Consider the following 14,517-nt stretch of genomic DNA (forward strand, 5'->3'; position numbering starts at 1 on the left):
CCACCCAGGCGCCCCTACGGGAAAGTTTCTTGAACTTCCTTGACCAAGTGATTTCACACAGCAGTGAGCCAGAGGGGCATTTATGCAAAACCCACGAAACTCGAACCTTGCGACACGCCGTCGGGGCTGCCCCGAGAATGCACGCACATGGGTATATTCTTCCATAAAATTTGAGGAAGTGAGACATTCCTACTGCAATCAGTGAAGACCACCATCTTTTTCCACCTGACCCCACCTGCCTCTGCATCTCTCCCTGGGTGTGGGCATCCGGCGAGCTTTGGTGCGGGCTCAGTGTTTCAATAATCCAGCCACAGGGAAGTTGAGTCCAGGGTGTCTATGGTTTGGGTTTGGGTTGAGTGGGATACATTTACGTGGTTTGTACTCGCCACCCCGTTCCCCCAAGTACAACCACCCAAATAGTGTTCTGTGGCGGTAAGATGGTGTCCCCCAGACCAGGCCCAGAAGATACATGAGTAACGGGGGGAGAAATGTACAACTCCCAACAGTGCGCAACGTCGGATGTTCAATAACGCTTGAAATGTACAGAGCCACAAGCTAGCTGGCAGAATATTCTTCCAAACACCAGGCAGGTCAAAGTGTATGCAGGGAGCTACATTGTCACCAATGCCTGGACAAAACGATCTATAATAATAGTAATAATAATTATAATAATAATAATACATTCAATCAACCATGCTGGAAGTAGGCCAAATTAGCATTCTGTTCTGTCAATAAAAAATGATATTACAAGATGGTCATTTTATAAAAAGGCGATCAGAGAGTACACAGGTTGGAAAAAAGTATTACAGAGGTGCACTGGGCACGTCTAGTAAAACTATGCTAAGTTTTTGGATCTTATTTCTTTACTCTTAATATTCACTTCAATACCTAATTTGGTATTCACAGCTTTGTATCTTTCTTACTCAGAAAGAGGCATCCAGATGGTCCACTTGCTTTTGCAGGGACGCTCCCAGGCTGGAGTAGTCGCCATGGCTTCCCTAAGGATGCCAGGGGACGTGGGGCCCTCCTGGGTCAGGTGGGGTCTCTAGCCATCTTGTCAAATGTCACAGGGAGGGTCTGCTCCTGGCTCACTGCCAAGGGGCGTGATTTAATCCAAGATCCAGTTGAGTCCTGCCCAGGAGTTAAAAAGCCCCAAGCAGCCCCTGAATGTCACCAGGCTCAGCTCCTTGCTCTCCAATTGTTTTGTCTGATAGAATCCAGTGCTGTTTAAGAGATGCAGTCTTGTTTCCTGTCTCTCTGAGGATTCTGATTATAGTTAAAGTTTTTTACCTCCTGCAGGATCACCTCTCTCCACATTGCCTGTTTATGATTGGTGCTCATTCCTCACGTTATATACTTTCCTGAAGTGTCTGGTGGTCCTCACCTGTCTGCTCATATTCAAGGAAGGGGCACCAGAACATCACTTTCACACTCTGGGCCCTTGCCCGGGGCGCATGAGCTGTGGTAGTCACTGTAAGGTAGACCAGCTGGACTGCTCTATTGGGAGAACTGTTGATGCCAGAATTGGGGGGTCTTTTGGGTGGCTCAGATTTCCCGAGAAGGATGTTATAAGGTCCTGCCTAGAGGGCAGCCATCCTAGAGCCAAGGGGGAGGACAGGGGTTTTATGGAAGGTAAACTGGCCCTCGAACATGTCCATGCCTTAATCCCCGGAATTTGTGAATATTTTTTTTTTTTTTAACATTTTATTTATTTGAGAAAGAGCGAGCATGAGTGGGAGGGGCTGGATCCCAGGACCCATGGGATTGTGACCTGAGCCGAAGGCAGCCATTTAACCAACTGAGCCACCCAGGTGCCCCTAGAATTTGTGAATATGTTGTAAAGACAAAAGGAACTTTGCAGGTGTAATTAAAGTTATGAACCTTAAAACAGGGAGGGCAATTTTCCTACATTATCCAGGTAGGCTCAATCTAGTCATAGGGGCCCTTCACAGCAGAGAACTTTCTTTGGCTGGAGGGGAAGTCGGAGATTCCAAGCGCGAGATTCCGCACTGCTGCTGGCTCTGAGATGAGGAGGGTCCGGCTGCGCAGGAAAGTTGGGACTTTGGTCCCATAGCTGTAATGAGCTTCCAGGAAGGGGACCCAGGGCCGTGTGCCTACTGTGCGCCAGGGCCCCGGGAGGGGAGTGCATGACTTTCCCGCGGTTCCTTCCAACCAGGTGGCAGGCGCGGCTCGCCTCCCAGTTTGTAGGATAAAGTGGTGAGATCATCATCATCTGTCACAGCCGTGTGGCCTCCAGGACCGGCTCTGGGCCACACGCTCTGAGGGCTCCTTCCTGGCAGAGGCGGCCCCTGAGGAAAGGCCTGGAGGAGAGTCAGAGCCCAGCCACCTCAGGGCTGTGAGAGGCGCGGGGTCCGAGACCCGTGGTCCTTGGGCCATGCCTGAGGAGTACAGGACTCCGAGCAGAAAGGAGACAGGAGGGTCTCGGCTGGGAACACAGGAGCCATGGGAGGTTCCAAGGCCACTCTCCAAGGGCCGGGGTGGCTGGGGCCGGCGGCTGGAGTCCTCCAGGTCAGCGGGAGGCCGTGGGGTTGGAGACGCTCCGGAAGGGGGCCCTGCAGACCCACTGGCTGTCTGCATGCAGAAGGCGGAACGACGACGGGAGGGCCTGGGCAGCCGGCAGGTGCTGCGGGTGCTGCGGGTGCTGCCGCTCACCGGCATCCTTGGAGGACCAGGTGGGACTGAGGTGGGGAGGTGAGGCGGGGGCTGCCTGCATTCTTAGGGTCCCAGGGAGGGGTGTCCTGGGGGCTCCACAAGAACATCCAGAGCCAAACTTCAGTGCCTGACGGGATCGGCCTAAGCTCAGGCAGAGCCCCAGGTGCTGAGCAAACCCACGGCTTCCCTAAGCAGGACCCCAGGCCCTGTGCACTTGCTGGGGGTGCAGCCCCGAGGGAACGCCAGCACCCCGACCTGTGGTGAGCGGTGCAGACGAGGGTGCAGCTCACCAGGCCACAGGAGAGTCAGAGGGGGCCGGGGAGGAACTGGGAGTGTAGGCGACTGAGGTCATGTCTGGTGCAGGCAGCGAGGCGGAGTGAATCAGGGCTTCCAGAGACTTTGCTGGGATACTCACCTGGGCCATCCCAGAAAACCCAGGCTCAGGTCCAGGCGAGGGACCAGCACAAAGGGAGGGAGGTCAGGCGCTGGAAGCGTGTTTGCAAAACCAGCCTGTGTGGCCAAGTCCCTGGTGTCTGCTCCCTCGCCATCCCTGTCTCCATCCTTCTGTCCATCCATCCGTCTACACCAGGCTGCTCTTATTTTAGGTGAGACAAATGAGCTGGGCAAGCAGAATGACAGGAACTACAAACAGGACAAAGGACCGAGAATGGAAGGGAGGGAGAAAGCGCGTGTGCCTTCGTCAGAGCAAACATGGCCAGCCGCTGAGCTGGCGACCAGAGAGCAGCAGCGTGGCTGGGGGAGGGGGGCCAGCAACCCCACATCCCAAGTGCTGGAGCAGCTGGGGTGGGTCCTCATCTGATGCTGGGAGGTCAGTCACCCCAGGTCCCACACCCGATGCCAAGGTGCCTGCATCTTCATTCTGCCCCAATGCCATGGTCCACCATGTGTGGACAGGGAGAGGCCTGGGAACGCACCAGAATGGGGGGTGGTGGCAGCAATGGCCTAAAACAGTACCACCAGGAGTTAACATGTGCAGTCTGTCTCCTCCTGTCACCCTGCACATCACCCTCCCTGGGGGGCAGTTGGCAGGACAAAATTCCTCCATTCAAAATACGGGCCAGGCACCGTTCCAGGCACCGGGGTATTGAGTGACCCAGATGGGGCAGCAACCTGCCCTCAGGACGCGTCTGTTCTAAGGGAGCTAGGAAGACAATGCCAATGTGCTGGAAACGCACGGAGGAGGGGTGAGGTCTGGGAAAGGGCAGAGACAGCGCAGGATGGGGATCAGAAGGGGCCCGGGTTGGGCTGCAATTTTAAAATGGGAGACCAGGGTCATGGAGAAGGTGACTTTAGAGCAGACTGCCCTTGGGGAAGGAGACTGGAGGATAAGGCCCTGGGGAGGAGAAAGGGGAGCAGTGGGTTAGCAGAGGGTCTGGGGGCGGGGCAGGGGTGCGAGCCAGTGGGGGCGGGGAGGTTGGGGTGCCTCCTCTCACTCCTGGGGGCACCTGAGTCTCCGCTCTGTCGGGGAGGGAGATGCCCTCTCCCGCCTGCCGGCCAGCTCTGTTCACCTCTGGGTACCTACTTCCCAACCGCTCTTCAAGGTGATCGGAAAATTCTGCTTCCAAGGCGATCTGTTCTGCTACAGGCTGTGAAAACAAGCCCCACCCCCGGCTTTCTCAATTTCTCAGAAATATCATCTGGTCCTCACTGGCTTTGCTCCCAAGACCTCAAGCACAATCAACATTTTTTTCAAAGCCCCCCCCCCCACCCTTCAGCCCAGTCTGGGCCGGTTTCTACCAGATGCGCGCAGCGGGGTAGCACCGTTTCCTTTAATCCATAGGTCCAAAACATGTTTTGTTAGAACAATTATTAACTAACAGCCTTACTATACATGAAGCATTCACACTGAGACTGGAACCAAACACAGACCAAGGCCCAAGGATAAATGGGCCAGGAGCACAAACTGAAGTCACATGCTTGTGTGTACACGCACCCCCACATATGCTGGGGGAAGGGGCTGAGCCGAGGGGGCTGAGCCGCACAGTCCAAGGCACTGAGATCCCTCCTCTCAATACCTTTGAGAGTCCGGCCTCAAACCAGGTAAGGAAAGCTCAGAAAGTAGACCGGAGACAGGCTGGGGGTGGGGCCCTCCAGGCCCTTCCTTGTGAGGAAGTTCAGGGGTGGGGGAACAGTCCAGCCACTTGGGCAGCAGCCCCCACCCCATGGGATGAGCCAGGCTCCAGCCTGGAGCAGGGCTAACCCAGTGTGGGAATTTCTCACACTGTTATAGACTGGGCTGTGTCCCCCCAAAAATTCGTATGTCTGAGCCGGCATTCCCAGTGAGACTGTATCTGGAGATGGGCCTTGAAGGAGGTCATGAAGGTTAAGTGAGGTGGGGCCCAGATCCCAGAGGACTGGCGCCCTTACAAGGAGAGGAAAGGCTGTGTGAGGACGAGAGGCGGCGGCCATCCAAAGCCAGGGGGAGAGTCCCCTCCAGAAACCACCCCCAACGGCACCTTGACCTTGGGACTTCTGGCCTCCAGCAGCGTGAGGAAGCTGAGTGCCCCCGGACGGGACGCGGGCACCTTGTCACAGCAGCACCTTGGGCGTGGCAGCCGCCACTGTGTGCGCCCTCACTTTCAACGAGGACGCCCGCCTGCCACCGCCCTGGGGACACCACCTCAGTTAATGACAGCTGCACGTCAGGCCCCCAACATACATTAAAAGCAGAGATGCCTGTGGTCACACCACCATTCCAGTGCGCACCCACCTTATACCCCGAGGCCTGATTTGCCAGATTCTTTGCAAAAGCTTTTGTTAAAAAAAAAAATGAGGCGACACAATCTGCTGCAAGGGTTTTATTATGTTTAGTCTACAAATTTGATCTTTTAAGAAAAATTCACAAAATATTCCGTTGAAACCACACTTCTGGTTCATCAAATTCCAAATATATTTTACTGTGCTGAACAGTGTATTCTCATGCTGTCTAAAACACAGCCAAATTATTTGTCTTTATTCATTTATACACATTCTGTAATTTTTTGAAAACCAAGATTAAGATAAAAAATATTAACAAAACTACCCAGTTACAACTACTCTTCTCCCATATACTGAAATCTTTTCCGTGGGTCTATCTTCTTCCCTCCTTCATTTTAAATTCGGACGCTACATCTGTCTGTAAACACACTCGGGGAGTCCTCACCTCGGCGTTTCCCATCAGTTCAAACAACACCACCTTGTGGAAGGATTAATTCCCTTGGCAATGCAGAAGCTTAGTCTGTTAAAAGTACTCACTGAAAATTATTTTTTAATTTATAGATCATACAAAATAAGCATTTGCAAAGGGACAGACGACTTTCAACATTATTTTGAAATCCCCTTAATACGTGGAAATATAAATGAAGCAATCTGTCAAATCAGACATTTTTGGTCTTTTGTTTTTATTCTTTGCTCCCTTTAGAATGACATGTGTGCTGTGAATTTGCTTCTCTGGGTCCCTGTAGCATCGGCTGCTTGGGGAGCCCTCAGCCCCAAGGTCACACGGCACCGAGACACCCCCCCCCCAGGAAGGCTCTCAGTCCTCAGTTGGGGGAGAAGCTCTGGTCTCCAGGCCCCCCACCTGCTGGAACTAGATTCCACGAAAATAAAGCAAGGATAGCAGGCTCTGCGCAAGGGGGGCCGTGCGCAGGAAGGAATGCACAACAGAAATTACACTAAAGCTCCTACTACATCCAAAATGAGAATTTCTCCAAAGAAATGCTAAAACTCAGTAGTGCACATACACCACGTGACAAAGAAGCAAACCCATCTGCGGTCTCGGGGGCAGTCTGTGATGTGCTCGCTGGTTCACCGAAGAGGAATTTCTCCCGTACGGATGGGCCTGTGGGCATTAGGAACCGTAGCGATCCTGCCGAGAGAGAACCGAGAGCAGGGCTTACTTGGGTCGGTTCCTCATTCTCGTGCAAACGGACTGCGGGCTGTTCCCCAAACTGCCCTCAAGCCAGCATAGGACGCCAGCCGTCTGGTTGTCTGGCGCCCCTGCCCCCTCCCCGCCGGCGCGCCTCCCCCGGAAGAGCACCCTGCCGCCCTGGCCCTCTTCGGTGCACCTGCGGCTCCTGCGGGGGCGGCGGGGGGGGGCAAAGAATCTGGGGGGTGAGACCCAGTGTGGGGCCCTGGGAGGCAGGTGTCATGGGAGGATGGGGCGCACACGTGGAGTCTGAGCCCTGAAATTCTGGCTCGGCCATGCGATCTCCTGCAGAAGCAACTTGGCCTCTGTCCCTCCACTTCTTTTTTTTTTTTAAAGATTTTATTTATTTATTTGACAGAGAGACAGCCAGCGAGAGAGGGAACACAAGCAGGGGGAGTGGGAGAGGAAGAAGCAGGCTCCCAGCGGAGGAGCCTGATGTGGGGCTCGATCCCATAACGCCGGGCACGCCCTGAGCCGAAGGCAGACGCCTAACTACTGTGCCACCCAGGCGCCCCTGTCCCTCCAGTTCTGCAGCCAGAAAATGAGGATATAAAAGGGGGGTGACCCTCCTAAAACTAGGGGTGTCACCTGCGCGTAAGGACTGGGCTCAGCGGACCTCAGGGCCACAAAGATCCTCTGAACTCTAAGTAGGGGCTGTAAGGGCAGTGAGAGCAGCAGGAGCCCCAGGGCTGAGGGGACTCTCCAGGGTGGGGGCATCCCCTCTGCCTCCCCAACCTGGGAAGCCCCTCCGGAGGCTCGAGTGCCCACAGCCACTAAGGGCCACTGCCCACGGCTGCGTTTTTACATTAATAGCAGCATCCTGGGCCGCCTGGGGGGCTCAGTCGGCAGAGCGTCCGCTCAGGTCATGATCCAGGGTCCTGGGATAGAGCCCCACATCGCATCCCAATCCCTGCTGGTGGGGGGGAGTCGGCTTCACCCTCTCCCTCTTCCCCTCCCCCCTGCTTGTGCTCTCAGTCAAATAAATAAATAAAATCTTTAAAAAAAAGTAAATGCTGGTAACAAAATATCATGGAGAATGTCAAATCATATATACAACATAATCCTGCTTGAATTTTAAAAAGATATGCAAAGGAATCTAGAACTAAAATAAAATATACCAAAGCACTAACAGGAGTTTTCCTTGTGAGGGGGGATAATGGGTCATTTTTATTTCCTTCTTACTACTTCTCTGTCCCAACATAGAAAAGCAGATCAGGACCACGACAATCCCTGTAACAGTTTCCCTAGAGTCACCAACTAGAAAATGTACGCAAAAATAAAATGACAATTTCTGGTGTTCATGATGCCCTGGGTTACACTGTAGCAAACATATCAATCAATAACATGAAATCTAATTTGCCAGCAGTTGAAGAAGGGTCCAAATCTCATTTTCAAAGCTTGAAGCCACCACCCCACTCGGCTCACGTCATCCCAGTGTCACTGACCTGAATGGAAGTCATGACTCCATTAGCAAAGACCGAGAGCTTTCCAGCAACGGATCGCACTCCCTGCTTAAACTGGGCCATGTCGGGCGCCGTGGGCAGCACGCTTGTGAGGTTATAGCTTCCTGCACACAGAGCAGACGCCGGCGGTCACTCCACAGCTGCGACAGACGGCAAAGCCAGGGCCCGGAGCCCTCGATGACCTCAGGGAACGTGGGGTCCCCTCCCCTCCCTCTGCCCACATGCAGCAGCTGTGGTTAAGGGAAAAGAACCTTGCGGTGGGGTCAGGACCTGGTTTCAGGGCCAGCCCCACCATGAGCCAGTTGCAAGACCCCACATGAGAGAAGATGTACTACTGGGCGTTGGGACCATCAGGGGTTCAGATGCCGGCACTGCCACTTTTAAGCTGTGTGCCTCTGGAGAGCTTCCTCACCCTCTCTGGGCTCCTGGGTTCCCCTCAGGTGCTCAACACGAGATCTGACAGGTCAGTACTCGGTAAACGGCAGATGGGCAGACATCTCTACGTCTCGTGTGCTCAGCATCCCTTCCCCCCTTTCGGTACAAGCCCTCCTCCCTTCCTCTGGGGCACCGCCTGGACTCCAGCCGGAGGGGTGGGCATGTGACCCAGGCCCGATCAGAGCCTTCCTGGGCCTCGTGTATCTTCAAGGGAGAGGCGCCGTCTGCTTGCCCCGGGGTTCCTGGGGGGCTAAGGCGCCACTACAGCCGACCGTCCCCTCATCGCCATGTGGGTGGGGGGGAAGGAAGCCTGTCGCAGTACGAGAGTAAGGGAGGTTCCCCAGGCCGGTGAGCCAGATGCTGGGGTCTCTCTGGCGCTGTTTCCGGACTCTGAGCTGGACCCCGCTCACTGGGTAGAACCGGACCCCCCAGGTTCCTTCCCGAGGCCGGCTCGCTGGGTTTCTCGGCTTCAGCTGTGGTTGCCCGACATAAACAGCAGCGTGTCCACCAACACAGGCGAAGAACATCGGTGTTATGATAAGTGGCGACAACCCCAGAGCTGACGGCCAGGCTTTCGTGGTGAGCCTGTCACCGAGGTGTGACAAGAAGCTGGAGGGGCTCAGGGGCTGTGAGTGGGTCCAAACCCTGCAGGTCCTCTGGGGAGCCAAGCCCAGCTGCCCCCCCCCAACACAAGTGCACCCACCTGCCCCTTCAGCAACAGAGGCCAGTTCTCTTCCCAAGAACACACAGAACGCACGTGCTTATCCTTCCACACGGACACCGCCAGAAGGGACACTGTTTACCCACAGCACTGTTCCCGCGTCCACCACGCAGGGAGGGGCCTCAGGTGCGCGCTCTTCCCCTCTCTGCCTCCAGCTGAGTTTTTCAAATTTTGTGGGCCTTTGCCAACAGAGGGGAAGGCCAGCCCGGCCACTGGATCTGGGTTCAAATCCCAGCACAGCCACTCACCAGGTGGTGCTACCAGCCTAAACATGGGTCTTCAAAGCAAACAAGGAGCCAGCGTTGAGATCCCAAGCGCACGGAGCTGGGGTCCCTGCTGTGCCACCCCGCGAGGCCCACAGGGGCTGGGTGGGTCCGGACCAGAGATGGACGGGGTGTCAGCAGAAACACGTCCACCTACGCGTTTCCAACTGGAGAAATGTGTAAACAGGCGAGCACAGCTAAGGCAGGACAGCCCTGGGACCACGACCCCTCACTGACCACGTTCAGTCGGCAGCTGCCCTGACATGACCGCCAGTTTCCTGGCGTCATTCCCTTCCTCCCCTTCCTCTGCACAGAACTCCCGAACGCTAACCCTTGCAACAAGGGGTATACAGGTGGCAGAGTTCTGGTCAGTGGGTGTAAGCTGAAGTGCCCTACAGGGCTGGGGCCTGCCCCTTTCCTCCCTCTTCCTCCTTCCTACTGGCCGGGATGCAGGTGTGATGCCTAGGGCTCGAGCAGCCATCATCGGCGTGAGGTGAAGTACAAAGCGGAGGTCAGGAGCAGTAAGGAGGAAAAGGGCCTCGCCCCTTCGCATCTGGGAACACAGCGCATGTCCCAAACTGCCCCCAGAATCACATGTAAGAGAGAAACAAATTCGGGTCTAATTTAGCCTCTGTTAAGATGTGCATCTTCCTTCCTTCCTTAATCCTCACTAACGAGCTAAGCTCCCCGGAGTAGAAGCAGCCGGAGCGAGGGGGAAGGCGGAGGGTGGCCGAGGCGCCCCGAGGGGATGGAAGCAAAGAGGGGGGAACCCGAAGGGCACCTGGAGCGAAGGAGAGCCTGGCTGGCGCCTGGGGGAGGGTCTGTAACGTCTCTGGCACTCGCAGGTGGACAGGCTCAGAGCAAGGTCCTCAGCGTCATTTTCTTGAAAGAGATACCCGGGGGGGGGGGCAGGCTGGCTTTGGAGCGTCTGCTGTCATTCGGCGCCCTAGGGGCCGCCTCGCGAGCTGCTGGGGTTGCTGGCAGTCCCTCGTCCCCGGCTGACCGCGCTCTGGGGGAGTGACTACGGGGACCGACGTTGCGCCAGGCTGTGCTGGGTGCTCGCGCGTCTTTCATCTGGCCCTTTCAATACCCTGAAAGGGTAGCGCCCTCAATAGACCAGGGCTCCTGGGTTAACCACATCCCCAGGAAGCATTTTACTTTGCCAGGAGGCTTTCAAACCTGGACTGTTTCCCTCACACCACAAAGAAATGATACAGGTACCATGATCGCCCCCATGACACTGGTATTTCACAGATGGGGAAGCTTCCAACACAAGCAACCCAGAGAGTCTCCTAAACCGCCTCTGCCGTTTGCCGAAATGCACTGAAACAAAGGGCAAACATTGCCTGAGGGCTGTTCGACGCCAGGCACTGAAGGCAACCGCCAGGATGGGCTTGACGGGGGAGGCAGAGCGAGGGTGACCAGGCTCTGGGCCTGGCCCGAGGAGGGAGGGTGGGACGCCAGGGAGGGGAGGGCGCACCCTTACGGGGCATGCCAGGGACACCCTCACCGGGACTGGGAGTTCCCAGGGACGGAGTTTGTCTGCGACCCACACAAGGCCAAAAAATTAAAGGACCTTTGTTCTCTGAAAGGGGACAGGAAAGTAAACACAGGCTGGCCACAATTTTCCTTCAACAATTGGAAAGGCTGCTTTCATTTGATCTCCAAATATTTTTTTTGCTTTTTTTTTTTTTTTAAACAAACAGCGTTTCAGAGTGAAACTTCCAACAACTTGAATTACAAAAACACACACAGCGGGGTGGGGGCGATTTTCAACACGTCAGGTTCTTTGGGCTGACCTGACCCCCCCCACCCCAGGGCCGTGAGGTGACCCAGCACTGGCCCAAGGAGGTGGAGGCGGGGCTGCGGAGACCCTCCCCTCTGAAGGGCGCAGGGCCAGCACCCCTCTGCAGGGGCAGGCCCAAGAGGAAGTTACCCTGACAAGAGGCCAGGCCACCCAGAGCCCTGAGGTGAGAACACAAGTCCAGGAGCCACCCTTGCACCCATCCGGACTCAGTGCAGAAGACAGCTCAGAAAGTGGCCTGACCGAGAGCCCTTGCCCAACTGTGTGAGGTCGGGGGGCAGAACCAAGCACCCCCACCTGTCTCTGGGGTCAGCAGAGCCCCTCCTCCAGCTGGGACGCTCCTTCCCACAGCAGCCAGCAGCCTGGCATGCTCACTGTACCCCAAGGGCCTTGCTGGATCTTCTAGCACCCCCACACCCCATCACCGAAGGTCCCAGGCACTCGGGTCTGCCCTATGCCCTTCTTTCTTGAGGCTGTTTCTCGCTGGACTCAGAAAACAGCTGTTCTTGGGGGCTGCCCAGGCTGGTCAGCTTTGCGCACGCCCAGCTCCGCCAGGGCCAGGCACAAAGCAGTACAGGTGGTCCTGGGCCTGGAACGGCGGCTCTGGAGATTCCCCTCCCCTTGGGCCCCCTGCTGAGTGAGTTTCTGAACTGACCTCAGAGGACCCTGCCCCTTGATGTTAGCTGTGACACAGGAGGGACACGCAGCCTTCCCTTAGCCCTGCGGCCGGGCTGAGGCCTGGGTGGGATCCAACATGGCCCAGGGACCCAGAGGTACACGCAGAGAGTGGCACGGCTGAGGTGCACTCCCTGGGACTCCCAGACTCTCTTCAATGGGGTCTGGACCCTAAGAGGGATGGGGGAGACAGGAAATCCCTCTCCACCTGCCTGTTCCCAAGGCCACATTCTGCCTTCCCTGGAGACTGAGCCTGGTGGATTCCCCTGTTCTATCTGCTTCTGCGTCCCCTGGGGCTGGTGCCGGAGCCCCAGGTGTCCCTTTATACACAGCACCTCACAGAAGCCTCAGGACAGCCCTGTGAGGGACGCATCATCCATCCACTTCGGAGAGGAGAATCTAAGGCGAAAAGTGCCATGAAATGCTCAAGGTCTCAGGCAGGCAGTGGTCAGTGATGCTAGGAGCCCAGGGCTGTCCCCCTGCAAGGCTGCGATACCACACACATCAGACACCACGTTCCCACTGGACTAGGACACACTGTTTTGGGAAGATGACTTGCCGGGCAACCTAGGGGACGCTGGTGAAATGTCATGACTTGGTTTCCTGACATGCAAAGCCTGGAGTAATAGGAATGTCTGCTCTGACTCACGGGGGAGGAAGAGCATCACATAACGATTGCTGATAACCTTGGAAAGTACAAAGGTCTGTGCAGAGAAAATGCACCCGTGCTGTAGAGACAGCCCCGCCCCCGCGCCTAGTACCTGCCGCCTGCTTCCTCTGCTCATCAAACAGATCGGCTGAGCTTATGGAGGAACTTGCCGAAAGCCTCTCCAGCCGGGCCCTGGTTTCATACTAGAGAAGACAAGGAATAGAAAGGATTAGGCTCCAAATACCATGAGCAATTGCACAGAAAGAATCAGGAAGGAGCTGTCATTTGCTTCTGAGCATGAGGGAAACCGGAAAGCGAGAATGACACGTCAGTCAGTGACGCACACCTCCAAGAGCTCTGCGCCAGCACGCTCCCAACGCTAGAACAAAACCTTAGACCCTGGGGCGCCTGGGTGGCACAGCAGTTAAGCGCCTGCCTTCGGCTCAGGGCGTGATCCCGTCGTTATGGGATCGAGCCCCACATCAGGCTCTTCCGCTATGAGCCTGCTTCTTCCTCTCCCACTCCCCTGCTGTGTTCCCCTCTCTCGCTGGCTGTCTCTATCTCTGTCGAATAAATAAATAAAATCTTTAAAAAAAAAAAAAACAACAAAAAACCTTAGACCCCCCTCATTGCCGTGAGATCCTTCTGCTTAGCAAGACTCCTCTAAGGGGCAACAACCTGAAGATAAATATATTTACCCTCCAAAAACATGTCTACCTCATTTAACTTCATTAATAACAATTTAAAAATTAAGTAAATTACATCTGTATTGAAAATTGCCTGAAATTTATTCCAAAGGTAGGCAATGGATGTCTGTTCAAAATACCGAGAAAGGAATTAGAGAAACATGAGAACTGGTCCCTAGCTTCCAGCTGCTCATCCAGCTGGGGCTGCGAGGGGAACGGTCAGGAAGACCTGGGTTCGAGTCCTGATGCCAGCACCCCGAGGCAGCGGCCTCTCGCAGCCTGAGTCCATCTTGCTCTGCACCCACCACCTCCCCCCAAGACCCTCGTGTCTCTGCTCGCGTCCTGCTCTACACGGCCCACACTCCAACTCTCTGGACACTTACATCAGCTTGGGCTTGTCTTCCGAAGTACATATCTGATGAAATGGCTTTGACGTTCCCAAACTTCTTCTGGGCTTCATCTGTATTTTCAACGGGCTCATAGTCTGGCTTACGGCGAGCAGTAGATCTACAATTAAAAAGAGCCAAAACAGGAGTGACATCAGCAAGATGGTGGAATAGAAGTTTTCTACCATCATCCCGCTATAGAACACTGATTTTTGACAATCATCTACAGGCAAGAATGTCTTTACAGGAGCGTGGGAATGCAGCAGAGGTTCCAGCTCACTGTCGGAACAAACAATCCAAGACCAGACACATTGAGGAGGGTAAGAGGAATAGTTTCACTTTGCCTGAGTCACCCCCCACCAACGTGGCACAGCTCGGCAGCAACAGAGATCCCCTCGGCCCACAATAGCTCCCACAGGGGAAGGTAAGAGGGTGCTGAGTGGGTGCCTGATTTCCCCAACCGTGTGGGACACTGCAGAGGATGCCCCTTCTTTCCCACCCCATCCGGAATACTGAGGTGATCTGCATGGCTTAGGGGCTGGAAGTTGCTGGAAGCACAGCAGCCAGGGCTCAGAATGCATTAAAGGCATGCAGGTCCTGCGGACCGCTTTGTGGACGTGACGCCATGAGGAAGTCCTCTCACAAGCCACTGGGTACGCTTTGCCTGTGGGGCCCCCAACTGGCCCATGGGTGCCTGCTAATGCTCTGTGCACCTCATCCCTGCACAAGCCCCCCACCCATTGTCGGCTCCCTGCACGTGCCCCCACATATGGTGAGTACAAGCCTTCTGGGCATGTGCAGAAAGCCAGCCCAACTCTGTGGGACTGGGAGAAA

At 55.4% G+C, this 14,517-nt stretch overlaps 1 protein-coding gene across 1 annotated transcript in view; it reads right to left on the minus strand.

Moving 5' to 3' along the window:
* Positions 1-5,477: 5,477 nt before the first annotated feature.
* ARFGAP3 (ADP ribosylation factor GTPase activating protein 3) overlaps positions 5,478-14,517 on the minus strand; it is a 41,806-nt gene continuing 32,766 nt past the window's right edge. The window contains exons 14-17 of the mRNA XM_034643690.1: positions 13,681-13,804; positions 12,724-12,814; positions 8,047-8,168; positions 5,478-6,541 (exon numbers count right to left, since the gene is read on the minus strand). Of these exons, the coding sequence (XP_034499581.1) occupies positions 6,524-6,541; positions 8,047-8,168; positions 12,724-12,814; positions 13,681-13,804 (355 nt within the window). The 3' untranslated portion in view covers positions 5,478-6,523. The remainder of the gene's footprint in view (positions 6,542-8,046; positions 8,169-12,723; positions 12,815-13,680; positions 13,805-14,517) is intronic.

This window comes from Ailuropoda melanoleuca, chromosome 15 (genome assembly GCF_002007445.2).
Source record: "Ailuropoda melanoleuca isolate Jingjing chromosome 15, ASM200744v2, whole genome shotgun sequence".
NCBI classification, from domain to species: Eukaryota; Metazoa; Chordata; class Mammalia; order Carnivora; family Ursidae; genus Ailuropoda; species Ailuropoda melanoleuca.